Below are 24,943 nucleotides of genomic sequence, written 5' to 3' on the forward strand. Positions count from 1 at the left end.
AATTAAATTCATCATCTTTTCCTACACCTCTGTCCCTTCCCTTGATGAAGGACATGCCATCCTTCTGGTACCTCCAGCCAGAAACCATTTATCCTCGGCTTGTTTTCCCTCCCTCCCTCATCAATTTCTATTGAATTTCTGCCCTTACTGTCTTTCAATCTGTCTCCTCCTCTCTGACTTCACTGCTACCACCTTAGTTCAGAGGAGCCCCCTCATCTGTTGCCTGGAAAATTGCAGTTGGCTTCCAACTGGTACCTTTGCCTTCTCCTTCCCTTCCCCCATTACATTCTCCCTACTACTCTTGTCACTTTCTTGCAAAAAAGCTGGCGTGGCTATAGTTCTGTGATGTTCAGTGATATGATAAATGCTCTGCTAGAATTTTGTACACATTGGTATGAAAGCAACTGATTTTGCTTTTGGTGGTCCAGGTGTGATGACCAGACAAAATGACATTTGAGCAGGATCTTGAATGCTTGATGGGATGGGGAACAGCATGAGCAAAGGCACCAAAGCGTGAGTTACTCTAGCTCTCTCTGCTTCAGACTCCTCATGTGTAGTATGGGTATAATCATAGGACCTGCCTGAGGACGGCTGTGAGGGTTAGAGAAATTGAGGTGTATAAAATGCATAGCCCATGGCGAGTACTGTGCAATATTAGCTGTTGCCCACATTATTGCTGGTGACATGGTCTGGTGCACAGGAAGACACAGTAGAAGCAGTTTGTCGTCTTTACCTGCCTTTACTTTAAAACCAAGGTCACAAACTTTAGTGCCTGCATAGGCCAGGTGGGCAGCCTCTGCTCAGCACAGCTGATGGTAGTCAGACAGGAGTGTGGGCCAGGTACTGCCAGGTATTCCTATTTTCAAGAAAAGTCAGAAATCCACAATTCTATGGGAAACCTTTCAAGTTTTAAACATTGGTGACTAATTTTAAAATATTAAAACCTATAGCCCAACAAACTACATCTGTGGGCCACATTTATTTATTTATTATTATTATTTTTAAATTCTCACCCAAGGATCCCCCCCCCCATTGCTTTGCAGAGAGTGGAAGAGTGAGGGAGGGAGGGAGAGAGAGAGAAAAAGAGAGAAACATAAAGAGAAAGAGAGAAACATCGATGTGAGTGAGACACATCGATTGGTTACCTCCTGCACGCACCCCAACCAGGGGCCGGAGGTCAAGCCTGCAGCCAAGGTACATGCCCTTAGCCAGAATTGAACCCAGGACCCTCCAGTCTGCAGGCCGACGCTCTAACCACGGAGCCAAACCTGCTGGGGTTGTGGGCTACATTTAGCTTGAAGGCCACCAGCTTATAACCTTTCTTCAAACGTCTCTTCTAGGGTCATCTGCTCAAGTCTCGAACGACTTTTCCCCAGGAGTGGGATCTAGTTGTCTTTGAGGGCTGGTTCTTATGAGCTCCTTTGCCTTGCAGGACTTCTCCAGACAGGTTATGTCACCGACAAAGGCTGCCCTGAAGCTCCCTGCGGCCTGGAGACTATGTACAAGAGGAATGGTCTGATGGCTAGCGTGTTGGTCACCTCCGCCACTCCACAGGTATGGAGCCTGCGAGGATCTGGACAGTGGGCGCCCCTTCTCTTCAGCTGACCCAGGCTCTAGCTGAGTCATGGGTGGCAAGGCTGCAGGGCTCCATGAATACCGCCATTCTTAGCACTCCTGAGGCCCCCGGCCACGCCGGGCGTGAGATTTGGGAGGCAGTCAGTCCTGAGGATCAGTATGTTTTCTGAAGTCGTTCTCTTCAAAGAAAAACAAATACCTGCTTGGTCCAGTCTTAGCAAGTGCCACATTCCATTTTGGTGGCAAGAAGAGATCAGACCTTTCCCCAGAAAAGCCGCTGCTGATTATAAATAAGTCACACATTCCGGAATGAAGTCAGACAGAAGTGATTCCAACTGGCCCTGTGCTCTTATTTACCTTGCTCAGGAGGAAATGGCTGTAAGGACTGGTGGTCTGAGAGTGGCTGGGCCACGGCCTTTCTCTGGGGGTTTGGGAGTTTGCCTTCCAAGTTCAGTAATGGAACAGAGGCACACAAGGGGAGTGGGTGTTATCTGTGGCCCGGGGATGCCACCCCACCCAGTGCGTAACACCTGGTCCTATGACAGACTGGACATGCTGTGTTCTGAGCTCACAGGCCCTCATAGTTGAGCTGGGCTTTTGAAATGATCCTATGTAATCAGCTAGAAATTCACAGGAACTAATTCATTTCTTATAAACCTTTTGAAAGTTTTTCTGTTTTGATCTCTAATTCTGAAAAGCAGACTTGTTGGTACCTTTTAAAATTTCCTGATGGCGCCAACATAGGTTTAAATAAAGTTACTGCATGATCACCACTGCCACCACGACCGCCAATGAATGTATTTGGGGCAACTTTTGATTAAACAAGGACCCTTGTATGAGTGTATGTTTAGGGTAGATGCAATGAGCATTACAGGAAAGTTATAAAACCTGACACCCAGGAATGGACTCTGTTTGGTAACTAGAGGAATCACACTTCTTTTTCTATTTATAGTTTACACTCCATCTAAAGTAAAACTTCTTTTTTCTCTACTCTCCCTCTCTGTATACATACACGTGTGTGTGCATATATGCATACGTATATACTGTGTGTATGCACACATGTGTGTATACACATATACATGTATGTGTGTATCCAGAACATGGTAAGTACTCAGTAAACATTTGTTGTATGAATGGATACATGTATAATTGAAGTGCTCTCAGTAAATGTTGGTGACTAAATGACACGTTCGCACACATCTGCTGATTAGTGCTGACTATATATAGCAGGCACTTTTTTTGCGTGTTCACAGGCATTATCTCACTTAGTCCTCACAATAACCCCATGAGGTACGGACTGTTGTTTTACCCCAGTCCATATTATAAGCCTGTTGTTTTGTGCATGAGGAAACTAAGGCAGGGAGAGGTGGGTAAACTAGCTTTGGATAACATAGCTGGTCACTGGTGGGTGGGATTCAAAGCCAGGCCTCTGTGACTCGAGCTGGTGTGCTCCTGACCATGATGACACTACACCATCCTGAAGAAAACCTGCCCTGTCACCTGCTTCAGCCTGCTTCCTGGAAGATGGGCGTGGAAGTGTGGAGTGATGTACAGGTTCTTGTCCGCTCAGGGTGTGTATAGGACAGAGGAGTAAAACAGACGGCTAGTCTGTTTCAGGGTTAGTCTTCATTACTTTCAAAAGTGTAACACAAGTTTTCCTCAGGGGAGGCTGTCCTATTATCCAAACAACTTCTAAAATAGCTACGCCTGAGCCCACCTAGGCCCTTCGAACCCTAAAACCAGCATCTCTCGGGGAGGGGAGAGGATTCTGCCCTTGGCTCTGTGAGCTTCACTTTATATAACCCGCACTACAGCCCCGGGGAGTAGGTTCCAATAGTGCCATTTTACAGGTGAATGAGACTCAGTAAGATGAAGTCACTTGTCTGAGGTCGGACAGCAGCTGGTGTGGGGCTGGTGTGGAGCTCCTAACCACACCACACAGGACACTGCTTCTTAAGATCATCTTGGAGTTTTTAGTATAGTAGACTCATTTGTAAAACCTCTAAATGACACAGGCCTATTGAAATCTACAGGTTTAAGTTTCTGCTCCTCCTTTTAACCTCACATTTTCAGTTGTTGACTATTGGTTTCCCTCACTGGCCTAAAAGCACTCGAGTTTCCAGTAAGATTGCAAAGTTTTTCCAGATATAGCCATTTTGGAAAGAGTGAAATAAAGAGGAATTAATAAAAGCATATTCTCTAAATCCCAGTCCAAGATGTTGAGGTTAATGGAAACCACAAAATCCCTCTCCGTGGATTGAGACGAATAAAACTGTTTATGAACAGGGCACAATTTTTGGGTGGTAAGTGTGATTGGTTCCCCAAAGGAGAATTTGATGAAATTAAATGAAATGGAGAGAAGGTATGTTTAGCATTCTGGGATCCCTGCAGTGTTGGGTTTCATGCAACTGGCCACGTTTGGGGAGTTTTCACTTACTCTTTTTTTGGGAGACCCTTTCTTTACTTGCAGGACTCACAGTGTTCTTCCCAACAGGGGACTCTACTAAATATAACTTTCATGCCTGTCTCCAAGGCCAGTTGGTTGCCTCTCACCTCATCAGCTCACAGGCTTTGAATTCCAAGTGGCCCATGCATGAAATAAGCCTTGAGAGCCAGTTTAGTATTTTGTGTAACAATTTCCTGCAATGACTTCAAGTAGGGGGAAAAAAAGGTAAAACCAGGAAATGTTTGAAAGACATAGCAAAAGAGGTGATCTCCTCTGGCCCCTAAGATGTGAAGGCCTGTTCTCTCTGAAGGAAGAGGGGCTGTACTTTTGACCCCACCAACACGCAGGCAGCTGGAAGCAGGTGGGGAGTAGTGATCTGGGATCAGGTAGATACAAAACCAGGTTCACTTTCTGGCTCTTCACTACTAGCTGAGAGATACCTTGGGGAAGTAACATTGCCTCTACTTCCTTATCTGTAAAATGGGAATAGTAACAGTGTGTACTCAGAGTTGTTACAAGAATTAAATGATGCACATGAAGTGCCTACCACCGTGCCTGGAACAAAGTGAAGCACTAAACAATACAAGCTTTTACCATTATACAGTTCTGTCACTCCTGCCTCCTCAGTTCTGAGGGGTGGGAGGCAGTGACTCAGGAGTCAGCCAGACTACTCAGGTGGCACCATCTCTCCCTGTCCCCCACAGGGCAGCAGCAGCTCAGACTCTTTGGAGGGCCAGAGCTGCGACTATGCCAGCAAGAGCTACGATGCCGTTGTCTTCGATGTCTTGAAAGTTACTCCCGAGGAGTTTGCTGTAAGTAATAGAACTGATGTGGGTGCTGGGCCCACAACTGGGTGCTAGAAGGGTCACTGCTTCGGCCTTTTTGCTCAGGTTGGAGACAAACCATATACCCAACAATAGGGGATTATTGAATAAAATATTCTTCATGAAATTCCACACAGCATTAGATAGGATACTCTCAATCGAGAAATGAGCCACCTAGGGAGGCATACTCAATATACATGAATAGTTAGTGAGAGAAGCAGGTTGTAGCACAATTTATAGAGAATAGTGCCATTTTAAAAAGTATATACCATACGCATATTTGCATAAGAAAAGACCTAGATTTGTTGTTTACATGTTTTAAACATCTGGACATATATAGCCAAACATATTTACTATAGTTTCTGGTCACAGGATTCTAGGTAATTGGAATTTAATTTTTCTTATTTTTATTTATCTGTGCTACATTTTTATAATGACTGCTTTTTTACAATGATAAATAATAATATTTGGGCAATTTATATAATCATAAATTTTTTACAATTTGTTTTTTCTTCAACCAGTGTGTTGCTGCTGGTCTGACTGAGGGGGTGTTCCTGAGCAGGAGTAGCGTTGGCTCCTTGTTTGCACTTTAAGAGTAGAGGGAGGACAGTGGCCCTGGGGTGACCTCGAGCCTGGCTGAGAGTGCTGCATTTCTGAGGTGTAGCAGCACCGGGAACTGTTTCCTGCCAGCCCACTTATTCCCCATCTCCCTTGCTGCAGCAGGTTTCCTGCACTCCAGGGTGCTAAGGGAGCTCACTGGGCCCCTCTCATTGCTCTGCCATCACTTGCTCCCACGTTTACTTTGTCTAGGCCATGCTAAGCCTGGCACACATATCTTCTCCTTCAGTGTGTTTCAGGGACCCCTTTAAAACCTGTGTAAGAGATCCTTCTTCTTTACAGCTGCATAGTATTCCATGGTGTAAATGTCCCACAGCTTTTCTTTTTTTTCTTTTTTTAAATATATCTTTATTGATTTCAGAGAGAGGAAAGGAGGGGGAGAGAGAGAGATAGAAACATCAATGATGAGAGAGTCATTGATCGGCTGCCTAGCCCGCAACCGGGGCATGTGCCCTGACCAGGAATTGAACCCTGATCTCCTGGATCCTAGGTCGACGCTCAACCACTGAGCCACGCCCGGCTGGGCCCACAGCTTTTTTATCCACTCATCTATTGATGGGCACTTGGGCTGTTTCCAGATCTTAGCTATTGTAAATTGCGTTGCTATGAACATAGGGGTGCATATATTCTTTGATTGGTGTTTTGGGATTCTTGGGATATATTCCTAGAAGTGGGATTATTACCTTTTGGGGACAGTATGGATGGACCTGGAGAATATTACACTAAGTGAAATAAGCGAGGCAGAGAAAGACAAATATCACATGATCTCATTTATATGTGGAATCTAAAGAATATAATAAACTGATGAACAAAATAGATTCAGTGACATAGAAACATGGAACAGACTGACGAATCTTAGAGGGAAGGTGGGGGTGGGTGGGAGGGGAGAGATTAATCAGAGAATTTATATGCATATATTTGTAACCCATGGGCACAGACAATAGTGTGGGGAAGGCCTGGGTGGTGGTTGGGTGTGGGATAGAAGGGGTCAATGGAGAAAAAAGGGGACATCTGTAATACTTTCAATAATTAAATAAAATAAATAACAAGCAAACAAACAAAAAATCTGTGTAGAACTCTTCAGTGGATCCCTCGTGCTAGAATGAGACCCAGAGTTGCTCCCAGGTCTCTGTGCCTGTGGTGGTCTGGCCATGCCAGCTCTTCTGCCCTGACCTCCTTGCTCCCCAGCTATGCAATGGCTGCCTTTCTTTCCCAGACTCAGCTGTATCCCCCTGTCTCAGGGCCCTGTGCTTCTTCCCTCAGCCCTAACGGCTCTCCACGTGTCTCTCAGCCTCTATTCAAATGTCAGTCCTTGGAGAGGACTTTCATAGGCTAAAGTAGCATCTCTCCATCACGCTATTCCCTCACCCTGCTCTATTTTGTTCATATCTCTTATTACTACCCAACATAACACTATATAATATTTTTATGGTATGTTTTTTCTACTGGAATATAAACTCCATAAGGACAGAAACTTTATCTGACTTGTTCATTGCTCTTTCCCTAGAGCCCAGAATAGTGCCCAGCTCATAGTGGGTGTGCCACAAATCCATGGTGACTGAAAAAATTCAGCCCTCACATAGATTAGCTCCTGATTTTCTAATAAAGAAACTAAGGATCTAGGAGATTAATTATTTTGCCTGGGTCAGGTGTGGGTAGAGCCAAGTCTGAAACCTTAATCTACTCATTATTTACTTACTTAATGCTGGATGGTAATAATAAGGGCAGCCCTGATTTTTGAACCATGTCTGTATCTTATGCAACATGTTTTACATGCATTATCTAATTTACTTTTCACAATGGCATTATAAGTTAGGTATATTCATTCTTCTCAATATACTAATGAGCAAGTCAGTGCTTAGAGAGGAAAGCCACCTCCTTACACAGTAAGTGGCACCATGTATCTGGGATTTAGAAGCAGGGCTGTCTGATTTTAGACCAGCACTGCCCAACAGATACATAATCTGAGCCACGTGTGTGATTTAAAATTTTCTAGTAGCCACATAAAAGAATAGGTGAAACTACTTTTAAAAATATATTTTAACTTAGTATATTAAAAAATATTATCATTTCAACATGTAAACAACATAAAATTGTTGAAATACTTTGTATCCTTTTTTCAAAGTATTCTTCCAAGCTCAATGTGTATTTTAAACTTAAAGTGTTAGTGACATTTCAAATAGCTGCATGTGACTAGTGGCTACCATACTGGGCAGTGCAATGTTAGTGTATACTCTCAGCCACAAAGCTGTATTGCCTCTCCTTTAGAAGACCTCATGGACCTTACTGACTGATGGCTGAGCTTCTATTTCTATTTGCATTTGTTTGCTTGTTGTATTTTTGAATTGTATTTTTTAGCTTTATGAAAGGAATGAAGCAATAATGAGGTTTAAAATCCCTTTACAGTTGTTGACTGTGAGGAATGGCAGAGAATTAGGCTGCACCTAGAGTAGCTGCCTAGCAGGACTCATGGTGAAACTTGGGCCTGATTTTCTAGTCTCAGTCCTAGGGTGTTGCTCAGCCTGCCCCTGCCCAATTTCCTGAGGCTGGAAGACTGTAGGGAGGGTGGTAAATGCTCTGAGGATGCAGTGCTAAAGCTGTGCTTCCCCTGCCAGAGCCAATGTGTCTTTAGCTTAGATGTGAAGCCAGGTCCCCTGGAGTTTTTAGTCTCTTGGGGGAGCATTGGAGTTGCCAGGTGTTGGAATCGAACCAGACCACCTGGTATTTTAGTTTCCTGTCTAATATGAAAGAAAGAAAGAAGCGAGATACAAAAGTCCATTAAAAATCATTTGTGATTTTGGAAGATGGTGACAACAGCATAGTTTTTAATTCTCTCTGAATCCCCACATAGCAAACTCTGAAACCCATTAACAATATTTACAATAAAACTAGGTGACAAGTTATCCCTATAAAACCCAAAACACAAGTGGCTTGGAATACACCATCAACAAGACCTGCAGAGTATCAACATCCATACAGGAGAAAACAGAAGTAAGCACTGGGGCATTTGGCAGAGTTGAGAATAGGAGAACCCCAAATTTTTCAACAGGAATTCACTGGAAAGTTTGGCAGGTTAATGTGAGAACAGCAACTGAAATTGAGAGGGATTTTGAGCATTCAAATAATGGATGGGTGGACGAGATCTGTGGAATGGTCCCTATAATCTCTTGAAACCAACCCAGCAGGGCTCACTTCCAGGACAAGGCTCCATGCCAAAGAGAAATTCAGTATGTGAGTGGAGTCAAAATAATCAGGATAGGGGAAGTTATGGTTAAGGGAAAATAAATAAAATAAATAAGTAAAATTGTGTGTGTGTGAGTGAAATCTCAAAAAGCAACTCCGTGTTTCGGAACACTACAGGAAAGCAACCACACTATATGAAAGCAACCAAAAGAAGAGCTATGTGAAAATAGAAGGCTACCCTGAACCATGTCTCCCTCTTAAAAGTTCAGGAAAACTTCCCAGGGCTCAGTGGCAGGGCTCAGTGGTTGACCATCAACCGATGAACCAGGAAATCAGGGTCCGATTCCTGGTCAGGGCACATTCCTGGTCAGGGCACATGCCTGGGTTTCGGGCTTAATCCCTGGTAGAGGGCATGCAGGAGGGAACTGATCAATGACTCTCCCTCATCACTGATGTTTCTGTCTCTTTCCCTCTCTCTTCCTCTCTCTAAAATGAATAAAAACATTTTAAAGAAAAGTTCAGGAAAACTAATTTTACATAAAATAAGCAACAGGAAATTATTGCCGTCAAATCTTTCAGTTATTATAAGAAAAAAAAGAGTTAGGGAGAGAATCCCTATAGATAATGAAAGAATACAAGAAAGACATGCCATGAAGCAAATGAAAAATGTAATTCTTTTTCAAAATAAGCTAAGAGACATTAAGATCATGTTGTAAGCCTTAAACAACATAAATCTGAAATAGAAAAAATTCAGTAATGAGGTGACAGAACTTAGGAGAGAAGTGAGAATAAAAAATGATTTTGGAAATGAAGTTAAACTAGAAGAAACACAAGAATAGATAAACCCAACAGAAAATGCCTTAAGGCAGGAGAAATCTTAAGATCAAAATAAATGAAGAAAGAGATAATAAGACTGAGAAAAAGTGACAAATATTGATGATAGGAAAAGAAGATCCAACATATAGATAATAGAAATCCCTGAAAGAGGAGACTGAAAAGGCAATGGAACTGAAATGATACTTCAACTATAATTTAAGAAAACTTTCACAAAATAAAAAGGTTAAGAATTACATATTGAAAGAGCACATGATGAAGCTGACAGTGTTAACCCAGAATGGTCAATACCATAGACATTTTCTTGGTAAACTGCAGGATATTAAAGGAAAAGAAAATCCTTTGGGCATCTAGACAAAACAGCAAATGGGTTGTAAGAGAAATAAGATTAGATTACCATCAGTCTTTTTGACAGAAACACTTTTTGCCAAAAGAAAATAGAATAACAAATAAATCAAGGAAAGAAAAAAGTGTGAGCCAAAGATTTTATATCCAGCAAAACCTTCAAGTATAAAGGACACTGATAGCCCTGGCTGGTGTGGCTGAGTTGGTTGGGCCTTGTCCTGTGCACAAGGTTGGGTTCAATTCCCGGTCAAGGGCACATGCCCAGATTGCTGGCTCGATCTCCAGTAGGGGGCGTGCAGGAGACAACCGATCAGTGTTGCACTCTCACATCGATGTTTCTCTCTCTCTCTCCCCCTTCTCTCTAAAAAAATCAATACACTATTCTTAAAAAAAATAAAGGACACCAATAAACTATTATGAACATGCAAGGCTTCAGAGAATGTTATTCCTGTGAGCCCTTCCTGAGGAATCTCCTAAAGAACAAGCTTTAGACATCACTCTAAAGACTCGTGGAGAGCAGTAAGCACTCACAGTAGTGTTAAGGCTAAATGAGGATTAAAAGGGAGAGGACATAGTATATAATGACTATATACACCCATATAATAGACATAGCGTGACTATTACAGTATACACTGCAAAAATGCAGGAGAACGGAGAGAACATATGCAAAATTTCATAACTTTTCTCAGTAATTATACTTAGAGTGGTAGCATTAGTATTGTTTTCCGAGACCATTGTGTGTATAATATAGGATAAAGTAAATGAATAATTGTGGGATACTATAATTTTATATACCTGGTGTCCTTGAGACTGGGATTTTTGATATGAAAGGAGATAGAGAAGTAAAACAGAAGAAGTAAGTTAGGGGGAGAAAGTGTTCTGAATTTGAATTTAAAAATATCAGTATGAATTCCATATTGAGGTCTTGAAATAATATTTATCACTGAAAGAGTCCGTGGCTTCCCAGATAACTGGTTGATTCCAAGTCTGGGACAGGAAATGTTCAAGATGAGCCTCATATATCTTTCCGATACCAGCAAGGAAGCTATCAAGGACAACTAGAGTCATGTCAAAAGGACTCAGGAGCCAGCTAGAGGAAGCTCCTACTAATGATGGGACAATTTGGCTTTCACAAGGATAATAATTGCAATTGATCGAAACCCATCAAGCAATAGGTCATCATTGGATGATGATAGGAAACGAATTTATTATCTCAGAAGCTGAGAAATATAAGGATAGAATCCAGTCTCTGTCTTGCCTTTTACTTTTGACCTGTACTGAGTAACCTAATAGTAGATGAGAGAAAGTCTTTATTAAATTATTTCAGATAATAAATGGGAAATGATAGAATTAGAATATCATCATTTTATAACCCCAATGAATTAATAGATCTAAGCACTGAACATCAATAGCCATTAACATCACAAAGGAGAGAAATTATGTGCCTCCCAATGAAACAACACAACACCACTTCCAGTCCTGCCAAGGGATCAAACCTGTGTCTGATCAAGTCTCTAGTTCCAGCTGCCACTTACAGGAAATACCAAGGACAGAGGAATGTGTTGGCCTGCACTATAAGAATGGGGAAATGTGTAGGTCAAATGGCCTGAATTCTTCAACAGATACATTATACGGAACAGACAGGTAGAGAGAATACCTGTAGCTTAAAAAGAAACTTAAATATATGCATCAAAGTTTTAAAAAGACACTGTGATGCCTTGGTATATACACACTTGGATGATAAAATTATAAAGAAACATCCTGCCAGTTCTCCAGGAGAGAATGAATTAACTTGCACTTGGGAGAGACTTCCAAGGCCCTCTGAGCTCTCAGCTCAAATCTGTTTTCATAAGGCCTTTCTGTTCCCTAGGACAGCAGAATTAATCCAAATGTCAGGAGCACTTGGCCAACAATCTCCATGGGTCTGGCAGGAGAAATGCCACATGGTTACTTTTGACAGGAGGGAGGGACTTGTGATTGGGGCAGGGCACATGATGGAACTCTGAGGTGACTTTCTTTTTGAAAATTGTGTTAAACTATATGTAATAAAATTTACCATCTTTATTTTTAAGTGTACAGGTCAGTAGTGTTAAGTACATTCACATTATTGTGCAACCAACCTCTAGAACTGTATTCATCATGCAGACCCAGAACTCTGTACCCATTAAAGGACTCTCCATTCCCCACTACCCTCAACAGCATTCTACTTTCTGTCTCCATGAATTCCACTACTCTCATATAAGTGGAATCGCATAGCATTTGTCTTTTTGTGACTGGCTTATTTCATTTAGCATAATGTCCTTGAGTTTCATCCCTCTTGTGGCAGGTATCAGAATTTCCTGCCTTTATAAGGCTGAATAATATTCCAGAGTGTGTATATACCACATTTTTTGTCCACTCATCTATTGATTGGGGTGGCTATTTCTTGACCTGGGTGGTGGTTACAGGGTGTTCATCTATAAGGCATCAAACCATGCATTTGTTTAATGTGGTTTTTCTGTAAATGTGTGTTATTTCACAATAAAAAGGCTTAAAATTATTAAAAGGGTCCTCATTTTTTACTGGGGACACTCTACAAATAGATCTTGGTCCTTTTATTCCCCAATGGCTGAAAGCAGAGCAAAAAGCATTGCTGGGACTTGTCTTTATTATCGGTCAGTCATGGACATCCTTCTAGGTCCACATGTATAGGTCTCATTCCCTATTCTTTTTTTTTTTTTTTTTTTAATATATTGTTATTGATTTCAGAGAGAGAGGGAGAGAGAGAGAAACATCAATGATGAGAGAGTCATCGATCAGCTGCCTCCTGCATGCCCCTGACTGGGGATCGAGCTTGCAACCCGGGCATGTGCCCCGACTGCGAATCGAACCCCAATCCCAGGTCAACGCTCAACTGCTGAGCCATGCCTGGCCGGGCTCATTCCCTGTTCTTAATAGCTGTGTGATATTCCATAGTCTGGATATATCATGATTTTTCTTTCAACAAGTCCCTTTTGATGACCTTTTAGGTTGTTTCCAGATTTTTACTGTAAAAGTAATTGTGCAGTAAACATCTATATTTATATCTGTATCTAAATGTAGAGCTTTCTATAAAACTTTCTTATATACTAGTGAAATCAGACAATAATGGGTCTGGGCTGCCTGTCACCACTTGAGCCAGTTAAGCAGAGACAGGGTTGAATCATATATGAGTGTTTATTCCAATATTGCAAGCCGTATGGGAGAGCAGTAAGGGTCATCCAAGAAAATCTGTTCTGCTGCCCTCCATATGCCAGCTGTTTACATTGGGTAGAAGAACAAAGATTACATGAGAAAGTAGGAATTACAGGCATGGGGAAATGGGCAAGGTGGGCTGGAGGTCACAGAGGACTTTCAAGGGCAGGTGCCTCAGGGATTCCAGGGTGGGCACCTCTGGGACCAGATTACAGGCAATGTGGGCTGGGGGTTGCAAAGGGCGGGTGCTTCTGGGATTTCATTGTTTCAGGAAAAAGGTTGTTAATCTTTCCATGATAGGCAGTTCTCCAAAACAGGGAATGGACTGCATTCCAAGGGTAATTCCTATGTCTCGGGGCGCACAACTCCCAGCCAGGTTAGAAAGCGCTTTTTCTAATTAGAACAGAACAATCACAGTTAACTGAATGTTGTAGATGGCGGGAACTGCACTGGGTGTTAGGTCCTTGGGGTCACACTGGACCTGGGTTTAGCAGCCTCAAAACTTAGGTTCTGGCTAGGACAGAATTCAGAGCCAAGACCCAAGCTGTAAGAGAACATTTATTTGGTAAAATTACAGAGGTGGAAGAAGTAATTCCTAGAAGAAATGGGCTTAGGAAACAAGTTATAGAGGCAAAGGAAGGGCCCTTGGAGCTTGGGCGTGAGGAAGCTAATGGTAACATGCCTGGTGGGGGTGGAGGGAGAAGGGAAAGGGAAAGGGAAAGCTAATGGAACAGGCTGCTCCCAGGAGAGAGAACCCTGGGTCCTCCATCCTAATGGTTTTAAGGAAGGAAATTTTAGGGGAGGTCCCAGGGGAAGATCTCATTATAATATTCAACAGTTTTCCAGGTGCGTCCTTTCAGGGTTGTGGTCTCCTCCACTGGTTGATTGGCTGGCTCCAGGGCAGGGGGTCATCATCCAATGCAGCTGTGGCTGGTTTTGCTGCTTTTCTGGGCCTGGAGCTGGAATACAGCTGAGGCCTAGATGTTATCTCTAGGGGAAGAAAGGTCAGGGGGTCCAAACCACATGACCAGCTAGGGGAGGAAAGGCCACCCAGGGGGTGAGGTTCCACCCTACAATTGTCCTTTGCTGGGCATCCTGAGGGTGGGGGCTTTCTGCCCTGGTGACCTCCTGTACCTGGCTCATTGCCCTTGCTCTGCTCATGTCTGTCTAACTGCCTATCACATGAACATGATTAATATTTCTTATAACTCGTAGCTAACAATCATGATCAATAGAGCATGATCAACATCTCTGCCCCTAACACGAGTACTTTTCTTTCCGTAGGTATAGGGAATACTGTGTTAACAGTACGCTCATTTCGCCTTTTAGGAGATAATGTCTAAATGCAGTGGATGATCCTGAATCAAGACAAAATTGCTATAAGAAGCAGTATTGAGATAATTAGCAAAATTTAAATGTGGACTGTATATTAGATAATACTATTGTACTGATGATAAATTTCCTGAATGTAGTAAGTTTAACATTATGTAAGAGGGTCATCTTGTTCTTGGGAAACAACATACTGAAGGATTTAGGGGTGAAGAGTCATAATATCTGCATTTTACTCTCAAATGGTTCAGAAAAAAAATGGGCATGTACCACAGAGATAAAGCAAATGAGGCAAAATGTTAATAATTAGTTAAGCTAGGTGAAAGGTTATAGAGTTCACCATATTATTCTGGTAACTCTTTTGTAAGTTTGACATTTAAAAAAAAGTTAAAAACTTCTTTATGAGTTACTGCCAGATTACTTTCCAAAAAGAACAAACAGAGCAGTTCCTAGTCCCATCAGTCCTCATGGCACTGGTGGATGACAAATGGTATCTTCCTGTTTAATTTGCATTTCCTTGACTCCAGTTCTAAAACTGCCAGACGTGCACTTCCTGTGGCCCTGAGAGTAGAAGCCGGAATGTGTCTCTTTGGAGCTGATTACTTTTTGTTCTGTGAGCCCTCCTGGTTAGGCCCTGACAGAGTAATCTAAATGCAGATTTAAAGAGATCCTCTAAGATAAGACAGACCCCGGATTTGCTAACAGCTTGCTTTTTTTTTTTTTTTTTTTTGGTTAGTTTATTTGGGGGCTGGGAGGGCCTTAAACTAAGGTTGTAGCTGGGAAGAGAGGACCCAGTCAGCCACTGTTGGAGGGGAGAAACACTACATTTAACATATGAAAACATTGTTGTTTGTTTTTTTTGGCTAGTAGCTTTCATTTATCCATATAATAGAGTCTTTTTCATTGTGAAGTGGCCCTATAGATCTCTCCATTCTGAAGGATTTAGATCTACAGAAATGTTTTGAGATATGTGGAGATTGGCCACTTCCCTAAAAGGCTGGATTTTAGGAGGAAGGACGAGATGGGAGGAGTTCGGATTAAAGGCATTGCTGAGTGACTAGCTTAACTGGACATCATGTGTTGAGGCTTTATTTCGAACAATTAAGGAGAAGCCATTAAGAAGTTTGCTCTTGAGTGTTCTCATCGGTTCAGGCATGTGCTCCCCACCACCTCCGGTTTGCTGCTAGGAAATGAGAGCACCATTGTCTTGTTTCTGTGGAGGCTGCGCCACACCCCTAGGAGATGCTCTCTCCGTCCAGGAAGCCAGGGCCTCTCCCCAGGGAGGGCTGAAGAGGGCCAGGGCTTGACCTCGCCCTCAAGCTCCCACCCCTACCCACACCCTCCCTTTTTGGTAAAACTGCCTGCCTTGGGGTGCTCAAATTTCCAGGGAAGGACTGTTCACCAGCAACCTTTGTCACAGGTGTTTGCATTTGTAGTAAAATGACATGAAATTTATAATTGGTTGATTTTACCTATGTATTGATATATTCTTGCTCTGGACACTGCATCTTTTTTGCTTGGAGGTGAGAGGATAGAAACGGAAGGGATTCTCCTGAAAACGCTCCAAGTGTGTGTTTGGGACCAGCCAGTCTATTTTAAGTCTGGTGACCTCTGTTGATCTTATTTGTTTAGGAAAAAAACACTTGAACACATTTTCTGATATACAGTTTGAGCAGGGATCAGAATATTTGAAACTTGAACTGTCCAAAAACATATATGAAATGTAAAGTCACTATTTTAATAAATCATTTGGAAATTCAGTAGCAAACCCTAGAACTGATGGCAGGATGCAAAGGAAGTTTTCTCATTTTCACATTAGCAGACTTTTGGTTCTTTTCCTAAATGACATTGCAAACATCCTGCCGGTTCTCCCGGATAGAGAGTTCACTTGAACTTGGGAGAGATTTCCAAGGCCCTCTGAGAGCTCTCAGCTCAAATCTGTTTTCACAAGTCCTTTCTGTTCCCTCGGATGGCAGAATTAATCCGAATGTCAGGAGCACTTAGCCAGCAATCTCCATGGGTCTGGCAGGAGAAATGCCAGTCTGTTTGCACTGCCTAGGCCAGGCACATGGGCCTACAGGCCTCAGGGCCAGATCCATATGTGCAGATGTCCAATGCCCCCATGCCACTGGTGAGTGGACTGAGAGGTGGGAAGATGGTAGATTCCCAAGTGCTTCATTCCCAGTGCCATCCACTGTCTCTCTGCTGAGCTTCCATCAGTGGCAGCATTTCACCTCTGGGCCCATGAAGAGCACTAGTCTTTTGGAGGGGACAAAGAGCTTTCCACTGAAGCTGCCTGCTTATTCCTCCCTCCTGTTCAGAGATGTTCTCTGTGTGTGTGAACGTGTGTATAATATACACATAGTTCTCTCTCTCTCTCTATATATATATACACACACACAACCACACCCACACTATACCCACTCCCTGCTCCCCCACATATGTATATAGAGAGCATCTGTCAGGTGCTAAGCATTCTGCATCCTTTGTCTTGAATTTTTACAAAGAGCCTATAAGATAGGGATTATTGTTACTGTTTTCTAGATGTGGCACCTGAGACTGGGAGAGTTGTCAGGTGTCAAATAGAATATTGATGTTTAGCAACATGTCCAGACACATACCCAAGCCCCACTGATCCCAGAGCCCATGTTTGTCGCACAGCATTGTGTCCTCACAGATGACCTGTGTTTGGTAAACGGTGTCTTCTTGCATTAGGAGGCATCCAAAGGCCATCAGCTCTCCTTTCCCTGGCCTGTCACAGAGGCGCCTATTATCTGACCCCTGGCCCCCCATGTGACATATGAAGATAGGTATAGGCCATGTGAAGCCAGCTCAGTCCCTGCCTCGGTCTGCAGAATTGTCAGCAGTGACACTGTCTTACTGTTGCCCAATGAGAACACCCTTCTAACCAGACATGTGCTTTCTGTGCTAACATTAATGTCTCTCAAGCTAGTTGTGGTGAAGGACCAATTTTTTTCATTTCCAATCTATAGAAGGCTAATACTTTAAAAAATACAATGAGTATTTGGCAAATTGCTGTAAGTTTCCAAATGCTTGCTCTCAAATTCTATAGTTGTCTTATATACCGTGGGCTGTGGAATAAACAGTTCGTGGTCCAACACTGGTCTGTGGAGGCATCTGGAATGGCACTCTACCATATAATTTTGAGAAGGCTTAAACTTCAGAAGAAATGGACAATTTCTATAAGCCACAGTTTTTTTTTTAATTTAAATTTAGAGTAATAGTATCTCTGTTTAGCAATCTAATTTTTAATATTGTCAACTTTTTAAAATTACAAAAGTAATTCATGCTTGAAAAAACAGACTCAAATTATACAAAAATATCCAAACCAAAAAATGTTCCCCTTCCTCTCAGTCCCACCCTCCAAACTACTATTACCAGTTCTTAAGTTGGACATTTGTCTCGCATTCAAGAGAGAAGGGTGTGGATCGAGATTTATGATGAGGGAAGGGATGGGAAGGCATTTTAGAAATTTGCCTGTTCTTTACTCTGTTCTATCTTGATTTTTATTCAAGGGGTGAAGTATAACTTTTAAGAATATTTTATTACTCTATAGATGCAATGGAGCATGACAGTTACCTTTGTATTTTCTAACACCCGTTCTCTTTTGTTGCAGAGCCAGATCACATTAATGGACATCCCTGTGTTTAAAGCCATCCAGCCGGAGGTCTGTACCTTGTCCTTCCTACTGTTCTAACAGCCACGTTAGAGTGAGACAGTTTCTCTTTTGTAGTCTCTGTAAACGCATGTGATCGCTTTAAGCCCCATTAAAGAGAGTGTCCCGAAACTTGCCATCCTTGGTGCTGCTCATTCTTTGAGCCAGGTGTTTGGGTTCTCCAGAGGATGTCACCACATCTGGTCTACTTGGGTTGGGCTGTGGCATTTGGTGCCCATGGCCTCCATGCCTGAGACAGGTCTTGGCCCATGAATGACTTTTCCCAGGCTCCTCCTCCTGGAAGTGGTCACTCTCAGGAAGGGAATGTTGGGGAATGTTTTTCTAGAGAGCTTTTTTTTTGTTGATCCCATATTCCGGTGGTTGCCTTGTGTCTGATTTTGAAACCAGTTGCTACAGCAAAACACATACATATTTACATTGAATTGTAATGTACATTTATAGCAACAGCATGTTCAATAAAGATAAGAAAGTTGACTTAAAGTTGATTAAAAATTGCTGGAAATGCTTAGCAGTTGATAACGAGGCTTTATAGTTATTTTAGTCAGGGTTCTTTTTCTGTTAGCAAGTAATAGGAATGAATTTCAAGTAGCTGTGATAGGCAGAAGAGGAATTTATTACAGGGATAAAAGGGGCATTTTACAGAATCCATGGGCGTGGAGTTCAGGCAGCCTGGAGAACTGACCAGGATGCAGGCCACTCTGCTCCTTGCCTCTGCTTTCCCTCTCCTCTCTTCTGCCTTCACTTCTGTCTGCCTATGTGGTCCCACACCACCTCTCCACAGGGCCCACGTTTACACCGATCCCACTGAAGCCACCTTCCAGACTGAGACCAGCAACTCTCAGGCCAGCCCAGCTGAGCATGTGTCTAGTGCGGGTTCAGTGACCAAGGTCATCAGTACGTGGCCAAGATGAGCAAACACAGCTGAGGGGACGCAGCCTTGTGAGTGGGGTGCAGATTTCAGAGAGGAGAGGTGTTGGTAGAGAGATATGTCACAGTGTGTCTGCTGCAACCAAAAGGTGTCTACTGTGAATTCCAGAACATTCCTAACATGCTCTTCTTACAGTATGGTAGCTATAAAGACTGAGAAAAACAGCATTTTAATGCAGTCAGACAAAGGATCCAGGCCTTCTGGGAGCTGGCATCTAACCTTAGAGATGAGGAGGAAACTCGTATTGTTAGCTGTGATCGGCATTTATGTGAAGATGTGAATGTGATTTATATTATTTTTGTGTGTGTATGCTTGCACACACACACGCGCACATTGTGTTCATTAGCTTTGGGGAGTAGAGCTATGTTTGCTTTTTAATTGGCTGACTTCCAATCTTCTGTTTTGTTCTAATGTGGAGTTACCTATTCTTTCTAATGAAAAAACAAAACAAAAACTGAAACAGCTCACCTTGGAGTCTTCTGGGGGAATAGATGTTTGGTGGTCACCTTAGTTCTCAGCTATTTCTGATCATGTGCTCTGCTTAGTTTTGATCTGGAGTGGTTTAGACATTTGGGTCTTTATTCTCTGTCCTGAACGCTGAGCAGGGCAGCCCAGCCTGCTGTGAGCCCTGAACCCTGAACCTGCATGTGCTGGGGGGCTGGGACTGCTGCTTAGGCTGATTGTAGGAGGGAAGGGGTGGGGAGTTCTTCAGAGGCACAAACAAGGGCAGACCAAGACTTTTCCACGGGGCACTACAGTTTGGAAGGCACCTCACCCAAGGCATATCTGGTTTCAAGTTGTGACAAGACATTAAGGTGGAGATGTTTTGCTTTCAAAAGTTTAGCTTGGAGCAGTGGTTCTCAATTGTGGCTGCACATCAGAATCACCTGGGCAGCCTTGGAAACATGGGGTGCCCAGACTCCACCCAGACCATTGAACCTGAATCTGTGTCAGGGTCCGGAACCCAGCCAACACTATTTTGCAAAAACTTACCAGATGGTTCTGGGGATTATGAGCGAATTGCTTTGAGGTATCTGGAGAAACCCCAAACCTGAATGTCTTGGATCTATGATATGTTAGCTAAAAATGGAAGTGTTGGCTCCTCATTGTCATTGTCAACACTGCGGTTAAAAGGAGGGCCTTGGGAGCTGCCCGAGCTTTTTTACTGTTTTTATTTTTGTTAACAGACTGAAAACTGGAATTTTTTTCCCTTGAAGATGCCTGCCACATTGTGGCTGGACCACCCCAGAGTTGGAAGGACATGAATAGGGGGCAATTTTAAGTTTGTTGTAGGCAAGACTTTCCAGCAAGCAGAGGTTGGCATCTGAGAGCAAGATGGACACTATGAGTGACCTGGACTCCCAGAAGACCAGGAAACCTGTGGACTGGTGACTTCCAGCCCTGGCTATGCATCAGAATTGGTTGGGGAGCTCTGCACACACACACAGAAATACAGATGCTTAGGCTCCATCCTTGGAGATTCTGATTCCATAGAGTTAGAGTGCGTGGGGAAATCTGCGTTTTAATCAGTTATAGTCACTATTCTTTTTATTGCGTAATTTGTCCTATCCTTAACCAATGGGATCCCTTTCATGTCATCTCCTATGTCAACATGATATTTTCATCTTTTATAACTTCCATGCTCTTTGGCACAATGATACATATAAATGTAATGTACATTTCCCACTGAAGATCTGGATTCAGGCATTCTTTAGCGCGCTGGTTTCTTTTAGTGCAGAATAATATTTAGAAACCACAATCTGGGTGAGAGGATATTCATCGCTATTGGGTTGCTGTCGCTTTTCGGTCTTTTTGGTGGACAGGACTAGGAAATACTTATTTTTTTAAAAGGAGAAGTCATGAGATTATAATTAGGGGAGGTGGTGATATTTCTCCACAATTCTTTCTTCCCTCCTCATCCTTGTCATAACCCCCCTGTGGGTGTGTATAATTCCCCATTGTATAGATTTTGGGCTTGGCCCTGTGACTTAGGGACAAGTAATAGCATGCAGGTGGTGAGCTGAGGTGGTCAGAGGCATGACATCCTTCCACCAGTCCTCCTGGAATTTCTACTCTCCATGGTGCACTGGTAGCTGTTGCTTGTGTAGCCTGAATCCCAAACCCGAAGCCTGAATTGCATCCCAACCTGGTCCAGTCCAAGGGGACCCAGCAGAGATCAGCTGAACTGCAGTTACTCTATAGACCTGAGAGCATGAAATAACTATTGTTGCTGTAAGCCTCTGAGATTTGAGGGCTGTGTATTGTACCACATTATCTAGTACCACATGACCAGTACAGTGTTGATCTTCTCACTTCCAGTCTAACATTACAGGGTTGTAAACTTACTTCCCTTGACTTTTTATATGCTATCTTTTACACTTAGAATTTGGGTTCCTAACAACAGTAAATAATTACTTTTTTGTATTATCCAATGATATATAAAAATAGTCTTAAAATAACAATATTAATGTTACTATTAACCAGCAGACTACTCGTTTTTTAAATTTATTATTGCTTTTAAAGAGGAAGGAAGGGAGAAAGAGAGAAACATCAATGTAAGTGAGATACACTGGCCGGTGGCCTCATGTCCACACCTCAACTGGGGATTGAACCTACAACCTAGGTATGTACCCTGACCTGAAATCAAACTCACGACCTTCTGGTGCGCAGGATGACACAGCAGCCAGCTGAGCCACACTGGCCGGGGCACAGACTGCTGTTTCTTTGCCATTCTATTTGTCTTTCGTTCCTTCTCTTCTTATCTTCTCTCCCTCTACTCCTACCACTGATACACCCAGGCGGGCCTCCCTCCTTTACTTCCCCCAAAGGTCTTTGGAAGTACCAGGGCAGAAAAGGAGCATTTGCTCCTTTGCTTCTGGAGATCTGCATCCTGAGACCCTGTGTAATCCTGATGCCTGGAACATAGCTGATACTCAGTAGATATTTGCTGAATGAGTGGAGAGTGAATGGCTGCATGAGAGGAGGGCTGCAGCGGAACACTATCTGGGGTGCATTGCCAGGCCGGTGGGGGTGGGGGTGGCGGCAGGGTGGGGCGGGGCATACCACTTAAGGGAACATTACTACCAGGGTGCCTGTTTTGTGGTGCAACCACTTTCCCCAAAGCAAGGGTTTTGCCTGGTGAGCTCAGCCTTTGAAAATTCAAATTTCCAAATGCTGTTGATAACTGAGGGTGGAACTGTGGCTTCTGCTCCTTTCTGCAAAGGGGACCGTAAGAGCATCATCCCAGGGTTTAGAGGAAGCCAGGCAGACGGTGAGTTAAGGATTGGCAGAGAGCAAGGAAAATGGAAGTTAGCAAATAATGGAGCCATGACTGACTGCCCTGTTCCCTAGTGACTCCAACAAGTGAAAATTTTATCAAAAATTGGCACGTTCACGCAGATACAACTTTGCAGTATAATAGCTCACAGCTGTGTTTAACTTATAAGCTGTGGCCTAGAACCCTATCGCCGCAGCAGGGGATTGGGTTGCAGGGCTGGGTGGATTCCTGGCCGCCGGGGGCCAGGGTGAGGGCTGCACTGTAGAGGATGCCTTTCTGAGGGGTCCCAGTGGCGGCAGCCTTGCAAGAAGGCATATTTCCAGAGTGGCATTTTGTTCCCACCAGCATTCTCTGTCAAATAAATCTGTCAGTCATTATGCCCAGCTCCCAGAATACAGAGTTGAAGGTCCAACAGCTTCTCAGAAGGCAGTTTAAATGTCAGAACTGTTTTTGTCATTAGTTTCCATGTGGAGCAGCATCAAGGGGGAACTGCTGTTCTTAGAATGTGCTGAAAGTGAGCACGGTGTGTGCGTTCCTCAGCCCAGGGCTCTGGCCAAGTCGAGCCTCTGGGCCCACGAACACTGCATCATTTGCTAAGAGCACGACTCCATCTGATGAAGCTGGGTTTGCTCCCGGCCTCGCCTTTTCCAACTCGGACTTTGGACAAGTTACTGCTCACTCTCTTTATGCTTTGATTTCCTCGCATGTAAAGCGGGGGAAATAATAGTTTTTGCCTTATAGTGGGCCTGTGAGAACTGAGGTCAGTGCCGCGTGCAGTAAGCTCCCAGGAACCCACAGCTATTATTTCTCACCAGCACAAGTTTGCACGGGCTCTGTATTATGACATGAGGTTGTGCCCAACAGAACATCCAGGGGTGCCTGTAGGAGCCAGTGGCCCAGAACAGTGATGCTTTCAGTAGCATAGTGGCTAAGAGCACTGTACTTGAAATCCTTCAGACCTGAGTTCACATGCTTGTGCGTCCCAGATGGCAGGGAGGCTGAGGTTTAATGAAGATGGGCACCGTGGTGTGCTGAGGACCTGTGAATATTGAATAGGAGACTTGCTCTGCCTGGGAGTTGGCATTGGCATGGGGCCTTGAAGGCTGAAAGGGGTCATGTCTTACGGGGGACTTGGGGAATGGGATGGGAGCTGGGAAAGGCATTTCAGGCAGAGTGAATGACTCATTGAAAAGGCAGATAATCTATTAAGCAGGAATAAACACTACTTTTGGTGCTGGTGTCTGGGGAGAAGACAAGCTGAGCCTGCCATTCTCTTGGTTCTCTGCTCCTTGAGGGCATTGCTGTCTGGGATGTTGTCATGCTGAGGGCTTATCTGAAGTCAGTGTGTCATTTCTTCCAGCTGGCACTGGCACTGGCACTGGGGGCATGCAGGGTCACAGAGGCATGGGGATGGGTGTCCAGCAGGCCTGAGTGCGATGCAAATGAACTGCAGTGGGTACCAAATTTGATGAGGCAGAAAGCTGCTCTGTGTGCCTGTGATTTTTCCAGTCTTTTTGCTGCCCCTGCCAACACTGCTCCATCCCCACTGCCAGATTTCCTGGTGGTCAGACCCACCTCCACACCCTCATCCATTCCTCAGTCTGCTGTGCTACCTGCTGGAGAGAAAAAGACCAAGGGGACATTGGCACACTCCAACGAGAGTGAGGGGCAGAATATAAACAGACAGTAGACAAGAAGTATTTGGGGGCTGTAGGGGCATCAGGGAGAGCGTGGGGGGTGGGATGGGTGGGAGGCAGAGCTTTACCTTGTTAGCCTTGGGGATTCACTGAGGGATTTCAAAAGGGGAGGCATATGACAGATACGTATTTTAGGAGGTTCATTCTAACCACCTGAGGCAGAACTGGCTAGAGTCAGGGGGATTGGTCAGCAGGCTTTGCAATAGTCTGTGTGAGGCGAGGGTAGTGGTGACAGAGACGAAGGGAGGGCTTGTTGCTAGACTGGTTATGAGGCTGTTGTAAGAGCCGAGACCAGGAGAAATAGTGAAAGCAGTGGATTGTGCATTTGGGGAGCAGAAGGAAGAGCAGAGATCAGGAAGGAGGCAGAGAAAGTGGCCCCAGGAATAGGGGAGGCTCAGGGAAGCACCCTGCAAGTCAGGCAAGGTGGTCAGCAATGTTTTGCCTGGGGGCTGGAGGGCTGGAGAGGGCAGGTGGCTTGGAAGACTCAAAAGGGATGAGGGACCGAAAGTGAAGCAGCAGCAAAGGGGAGATTTGATTAGGAGTAGGGGGCGAGAGGGAGGCCAGGAGGTCACAGGGGGAGCAGGAGTTCCAAATTCAGGGTCTTGGAGGCGGAGTATTGGTGCCTGTGCTTGGAAGGGCGATGGCTCTGCCTTTTTGGTGGCTGAAGTGGAGGGGAGATAAAGGTCTTTCTGGGAGGAGGTTGAGGTACTGTGTGACCAGGGGTGAAAAGTCACACCACCTAGTTTAGTGAGGTCCCTGGAGATGACAGCAGAATGGGAGAAGAGAAGACTGCGATCCAGAGCTAAAGGCCTAAGGACATCCCAGGGTCCAGAGATGACAGCAATGTGGAGGGAGATGGAGGCGCCAGGAAACAGCTTAAGCTCTCCCAGAGGAAAGCCATGGGCCTGGACTGGGAGCCTCATGAGGGGACGGACCAGACTGTCACCACTGCCTGCCACTTGGGTGAAGGCACAGGC

The 24,943-nt window shown here is 44.0% G+C and overlaps 1 protein-coding gene across 2 annotated transcripts in view; it reads left to right on the forward strand.

Annotated features, from left to right (window-relative positions):
* Positions 1-1,445: 1,445 nt before the first annotated feature.
* RALGPS1 (Ral GEF with PH domain and SH3 binding motif 1) overlaps positions 1,446-24,943 on the forward strand; it is a 193,442-nt gene continuing 169,944 nt past the window's right edge. The window contains exons 1-3 of one of the 2 annotated variants that reach the window (XM_016210986.2): positions 1,446-1,554; positions 4,726-4,833; positions 18,005-18,055. In XM_016210986.2, coding sequence (XP_016066472.1) covers positions 1,498-1,554; positions 4,726-4,833; positions 18,005-18,055 — 216 coding nt within the window. In that variant the 5' untranslated portion in view covers positions 1,446-1,497. The remainder of the gene's footprint in view (positions 1,555-4,725; positions 4,834-18,004; positions 18,056-24,943) is intronic. The other variant, XM_016210985.2, reaches the window with a different exon arrangement.

The sequence above is a fragment of the Miniopterus natalensis genome, chromosome 12 (assembly GCF_054644295.1).
Source record: "Miniopterus natalensis isolate mMinNat1 chromosome 12, mMinNat1.hap1, whole genome shotgun sequence".
In the NCBI taxonomy this organism is placed as follows: Eukaryota; Metazoa; Chordata; class Mammalia; order Chiroptera; family Miniopteridae; genus Miniopterus; species Miniopterus natalensis.